At 38.7% G+C, this 6,116-nt stretch overlaps 1 protein-coding gene across 2 annotated transcripts in view; it reads left to right on the forward strand.

Annotated features, from left to right (window-relative positions):
• Positions 1 to 2,074, forward strand: part of PHIP (pleckstrin homology domain interacting protein) — a 298,049-nt gene extending 295,975 nt beyond the window's left edge. For both annotated transcript variants that reach the window (XM_069726464.1, XM_069726465.1), the window contains exon 40: positions 57 to 2,074. In XM_069726464.1, coding sequence (XP_069582565.1) covers positions 57 to 802 — 746 coding nt within the window. In that variant the 3' untranslated portion in view covers positions 803 to 2,074. The remainder of the gene's footprint in view (positions 1 to 56) is intronic.
• Positions 2,075 to 6,116: the final 4,042 nt, after the last annotated feature.

Genomic DNA, 6,116 nt, shown 5'->3' on the forward strand with positions numbered 1-6,116 from the left:
ATTCCATAACTGTAATTTATCAAACTGCTTTTTGTTTTTTTTATTTTGTTTTAAAGAAAAAATAGCTGAAAATAAAGCCATTTTGCCACCAACAAGTGTTCAGGTTAATGGACATGGCAGCCTGCCAAACAAGCCAGCTATGAAAGGACGTCCTGGACGTAAACCAAAGGTGGTCGTAAATAATGCAACAAGTAGCAGTGACTCAAACAATGCAGTTCAAGTCGTACCCAAGAAAAGAGGCAGAAAACCAAAATATCCCAGGATTGATGATCAATCACAAATTGTACCCCAGAATCCAAATAGGCCTGTTGCATTGCCAGATAAAAAGATTAAAGAGCAACCTACTGCTTCCATATGCAAGTCTCACACCGAATTAAACATTAAAAGTGAAAACGAGGTACCGAAAAAACGGAGAGGCAGAAAACCAAAAGTAAAACCGGAGCTATTGGAGGCAAATGCTCCACCACCACCTTCCCCTCTTCCCCTTCCTCCTGCACAAACACCAACCAAACCAGAGCAGACTAAACAAGAAAGCGTTAAAATACAAACAAGAAGCAAGTGTAAAAAGCCCGAAGCTCCCATGGGTGAATCCCCCAACACTTCAGAGGGACAAAATCATTCTGAATCCCAAATGACAACTAGAAATCAGGGAAGACGAACCGCATTTTACAATGAAGAAGACTCTGAGGAAGAGCAAAGACAGCTGCTGTTTGAAGACACTTCTTTGACTTTTGGAACCTCAAGCAGAGGAAGGGTACGAAAATTAACAGAGAAAGCAAAAGCAAATTTAATAGGCTGGTAAATGTACTTGAGTGCAGCTTTACTGAAGTATATCTACTTTTTTTCTTTGCTGCTATAATAGACAAACTCTTCCAGGGGAAGGAGACATTTTCATAGGTGTTTCATTTCTTATTTTAAAATGTTTGCGATTTATTGCCTATGGATCCAATTGTAAGCATTTTAGTATGTGTGGTTCTGAGCCTCAGAAAGATCAGGTGGAACAAAAGCCCATCCTAAATCTAAACACCCACTTGTAAATGCATTTTTGGGTTCTGCACAAATGTTAAATATTGGACATACGAGGGATTCTGGTCATATACAGCATGACGAATACAAAAGAACAAGTGGGTAAAATAATGTAATTCTATCCCCAGGCTTTGTGCATTATCCTGTACGTAGGCAGTGAAAATCATATATCTCTATATACGTACACTAGTATATATCGATATATATATACTTATATATCCACATTGGAAGGTATTTCATTTGTCTAATTTTTCAGACCTCTATTCTAGTACCAATCAATAAATCAGATTAGTGTGCCAAAGACTGAGACTGAATGCAGTTAAAGCCTCCAACTTCTGATGGTCAGAATTGCGCACAATCTCTGTATATAACAGACATACAAAATAACTTGTATATTGCATTGAAGATAGTGTAAGCTGTGCTCACTTTCTGTTTTTGGTACTTTTGTTAAGATGCAGTTGCAGGGTTCTTTTAAGAGACTTTTTAAACTGTTAGATATGTAATAGTTTGAAAGGTAAATGGGGCAGTCTATATACATATATATTTTATATATTTTGGTGTTTCCCACCCGCTGGGTTGTCCAGCTAAATGTGATTTTTAGATGTACTGGTTTATTGGTATCCTCATGTTGCCTAGAATTTTTTATTTTTTTTTGCCCAACCTAAAACAGTCAAGTTTAATTGTACTTCTTATTCCTGTATATAGGCAGGAGGGAGAAAAGAAAATATAACCTTACATGTATATTTAACAGACGTATAAAGAAATCGGGAAACCTTTTATGAACCTATTGGCAATATTGTGATAATCAGTATTGTGAGCATTTTAGGGTTTGAGGTTGTACTGCTTTGTGGGTAAATTACCATCTATGAATGTTTATTTTCTCACATGTTTAACTGCAAAATGTGTACATAATAAACCATGTACATATGTGTATACAAGTCTGTGTAATACAGCATTTTACACCTTACACCTTTTTAATCCAAGTATCCAAACTTTTACATGATTTTTTAGACATATGTAGAATTAAAAAACAAAACAAAAAAAAAAACTAATTTTAAAATGTCACAGTATAGTTTGACTTTAAAGGCTGGGTAGTTTGATTTTACAAGGTAATGTCAATGCACACTGTTATATTTTTTATTTTATTTTGTCAATGCTTTTTCCTACATTCATACCACACTGACAAGTAAACGGGATTTCGGCAAAATATAATTTAATTTTTGTGCCTTGTATTTTTTTTCCTCAAACCATGTTTATTCAAATTACTTCTATATTTTAACTAACTGTATTAAAACTGTATGCTGTTGTTAAATAAGGAACATTCGTAATCATTTATGATACACTCCAGCTTTAAACCTATTGTTTTATGGAATTGATCCTGTTTGTTCTGTATAAAAAAAAAGACAGACTGTTTAGTAAATGTTTTACACCTTTTTCTTGCCTGTGAATATATTGGGGTTATTTCCAGTTAGATACTTGCATGTTATTTTTAATAATAATTTTGTATCCTTCTAATAAGGATCAGTGTAGGGCACAGTCTATTTTTATTTTGGCATTGGAGATTCACAAATATTAACACTACTGTTTAAAAGACAAAACATTTATCTAGTGCTGCAATGGTAATTTTTAAACACATGCAGCCAGTCTAATTGGAACCTCAGCTGCAGGGAAAAAGTGAAGTTATATTCTCCCTGATGCCACTCTGTTCCAGTCAAACTGCCAGGGAATGTCAGCCTTCTGCACAGTGAGCGTGCGGTCATCATGCCCACTGCTCCTTGACTGACAACCAGCTTGTATACTGAGTAGGTTGACAGTCTTGGAGCTGGAGGAGTGATTACAGCACTGAACATCCTACTAGATTGCTGCACATGTTTAAAACAAATTACTATAACGGTAATGGCCTTTACCTGCGGCTATTTTTTTTACCAAGATTTTTCTGGTCTTTCACTCAGATACTAAGGTCAAGCAATAGTTGTAGATGGTGACCCTCATCTTCTGTCAGTTCTCATAAGCCACTTTAATGAGAAAAACCTGGACAGATTCTATTTAAAGGGGTTGTCAGCTCTCAAAACTATTTCCATAGTCTTAGCTGCAAAATAACAAACTGCGCTTTACTTGCTTTTCTCGGGTCCAGCGCTCTGCTGCTTCTCCTGTCTGGGTGACGCACTGAAGTCATGATGAAAGCGCTGCAGTCAATCAATAAGATCATTGGTTCTGCTGATGCAAATGGCAGAAGCCTCTGAGCTCTGTGATTGGATGTAGCCCAAGTGGCTCATCCATTTCCACTGAATCCAAAAAACACAAGATCGAGGCAGCATCATAGACTTGCTGGCAGCCTAGCAGAAGTAATGTATTCACAATAACCCTATATTTCAGTTGTTACCTCTGTCAGGCTGTGTTCACACGTTGCTTTTTTTCTACAGGCAAAACCTAATCTCTTGGCTGTTGAAAAAATAAAAAAAATTACTGCAGACAAAAGGCAGGTTTTGCTGACTTCTTTTCGCTGCTTGCTGCACTTTTTCTGTGTTTTTCAGGATCCCAAACTTAAGCTTTGCTTCCACCATACAAGCATGAGCAATGCAAGGTGTTAGGCCAACAATGCAAGACATATGATAAACCATGTAACATTTTCTGAAGAAAGTCAATTTGAACAAAAAAAAATAAATCATGAGTTCAGTAAAAAATACACAACTGCAAATGTAAAAATGGCAGGGGAGGGTAAAGGTACCTTCACACATAACGATATTGTTAACGATATCGTTGCTATTTGTGACGTAGCAACGATATCGTTAATGAAATCGTTATGTGTGACAGCGACCAACGATCAGGCCCCTGCTGGGAGATCGTTGGTCGCTGAATAAAGTCCAGAACTTTATTTCGTCGCTGGACTCCCTGGAGACATCGCTGGATCGGCGTGTGTGACACCGATCCAGCGATGTCTTCACTGGTAACCAGGGTAAACATCGGGTAACTAAGCGCAGGGCCGCGCTTAGTAACCCGATGTTTACCCTGGTTACCATGCTAAAAGTAAAAAAAAAACAAACAGTACATACTTACCTACAGCCGTCTGTCCTCCAGCGCTGTGCTCTGCACTCCTCCTGTACTGGCTGTGAGCCGGAAAGCAGAGCGGTGACGTCACCGCTCTGCTTTCCGGCTCACAGACAGTACAGGGGGAGAGCAGAGAAGCAGAGCGCAGCGCTGGAGGACAGACGGCTGTAGGTAAGTATCTAGTGTTTTTTTTTTTTTTACTTTTAGCATGGTAACCAGGGTAAACATCGGGTTACTAAGCGCGGCCCTGCGCTTAGTTACCCGATGTTTACCCTGGTTACCGGCATCGTTGGTCGCTGGAGAGCGGTCTGTGTAACCGCTCTCCAGCGACCAAACAGCGACGCTGCAGCGATTCGGATCGTTGTCGGTATCGCTGCAGCGTCGCTAAATGTGAAGGGGCCTTTAGTTGAATTTATCAGTAATAGTTTTAAGACACTAGCAGTGCATTTTGTAGGTTGGCACTGTTCACTTTCACACATTGGTCAGGCATTCTTTACTTTCACACATGTCACTTAATTAAGTTTTGGTTTAAACTTAAAACCACAAAAATAAATGGGTTTCACGTCCTTCTGTACCTGCTTTTTTTTCCCCACTAAAAGCTGCAACATATTTGCACTTACTGCTTTCTATGGGTGAAAAAAACCGCTAAAAGAATTGACCCGCATTTTTCCAATTCAGTCAGGAAAAAGTAAACTGTGTGTATGAGATTTCAGAAATCTCATAGATTTTGGGGGGGCGTCACCGGATGTGGAGCTGAACGAACGTGCAAGGCTCTAGCTCCCTAACCACCAGCTATCATAAGTGGCTCAAAGCACAGTGAAGTGACTGGAGGAGGTCAGATTGGGAGATAAGATAAGCGAGGCAGTGGTGCTCAGCAGGAATGAAGGGAGGGGGAAGGCGCCCAGCAGGGTCGGGTCATTCCATGTCAAGTGAACCAATGATTTTTACCTCTATATTTTTAATTCTTTTGAGATTTTGTTATTTGGTAATAGTGTCAGAGAATGCAAAATGTGAAGGAAAAAAAATTCTAGATTTTTTAAAAATTTTTAACTGATTTTCAAAGTTCAGAAAAAGTGCGAATTTCGGTGTTGCCTGCCTTAACATTTCTCCTCATAACTCAGGCTAGAAAAAAGATAGACAAACAAAATAAACACCAGTCTACCCAGAACTGTACAGGCTTTGACCAGATATGTCATCAGAGTATCTTTGTTCATATTTTACCCATGCGAATGCAAACGCAAAAGTTTAAACCGCATTTCTGAAAAAAAGTTTAGAAATTTCAAAAACTGCACATGTACCTGCTATGCTCCTAGCCACATCTCAACCAAAATTCAAGATGGGATCATATTTAAAAAAATTAAACTATACAGTGTCAATTCCAAAATCTGGAATTCAGATCTGTTCAGCCTGTGGTCTAGAAGTGTGGGGTCTATATTTACCAAATAATCCATGATTTTTAGATATTACTGTATTTTTTAGTATGTTACAGCTTAAAAGCAGGAAAGGACAGAGGAGAAAGCTTTGTTAGGGCTCAGCCTGAGAATGAACATGGGTAGACAGTGAATGCAGAGCAAATGAAAGGCCAGCAGCTCTGTCAGTCATGTTGAGTATCTGCCCACCGCAGTCAGGAAGTAAGATGGCGCTTTCATGTCCTGACATGTTCAGTCTTGAACAAACAATAGTCTCTACACAGGCATCAAGGGAGTCTGTGTGCTACAATCTTGGTGAGTGTGTTTAATGTTTGAGTAAACTTATATTAATAGTTTAATGCTTTTCTTATTAAGGGCTAATACACACACAGCGCTATTCTGAGTGATCATCGTTCAGAAAAATGCCCCCCATTGATTTCAATGGGGTTAAACACATGCAGCGTTTTTTGAAACAGAGTGAGTAAATCACTGCTTGCACTACTTTTTGATCTGCAATAAACGCATTTTTCACTATATAAAAAGCTGCCTTCGTTTTCACTAGCGATTAAAAAGACTAATTCAGTTATAGAGAAAACTCGGTAGAAAAATGTGCCAAAACCGCAGCGTTTATCC

The sequence above is a fragment of the Ranitomeya imitator genome, chromosome 5 (assembly GCF_032444005.1).
Source record: "Ranitomeya imitator isolate aRanImi1 chromosome 5, aRanImi1.pri, whole genome shotgun sequence".
NCBI classification, from domain to species: domain Eukaryota; kingdom Metazoa; phylum Chordata; class Amphibia; order Anura; family Dendrobatidae; genus Ranitomeya; species Ranitomeya imitator.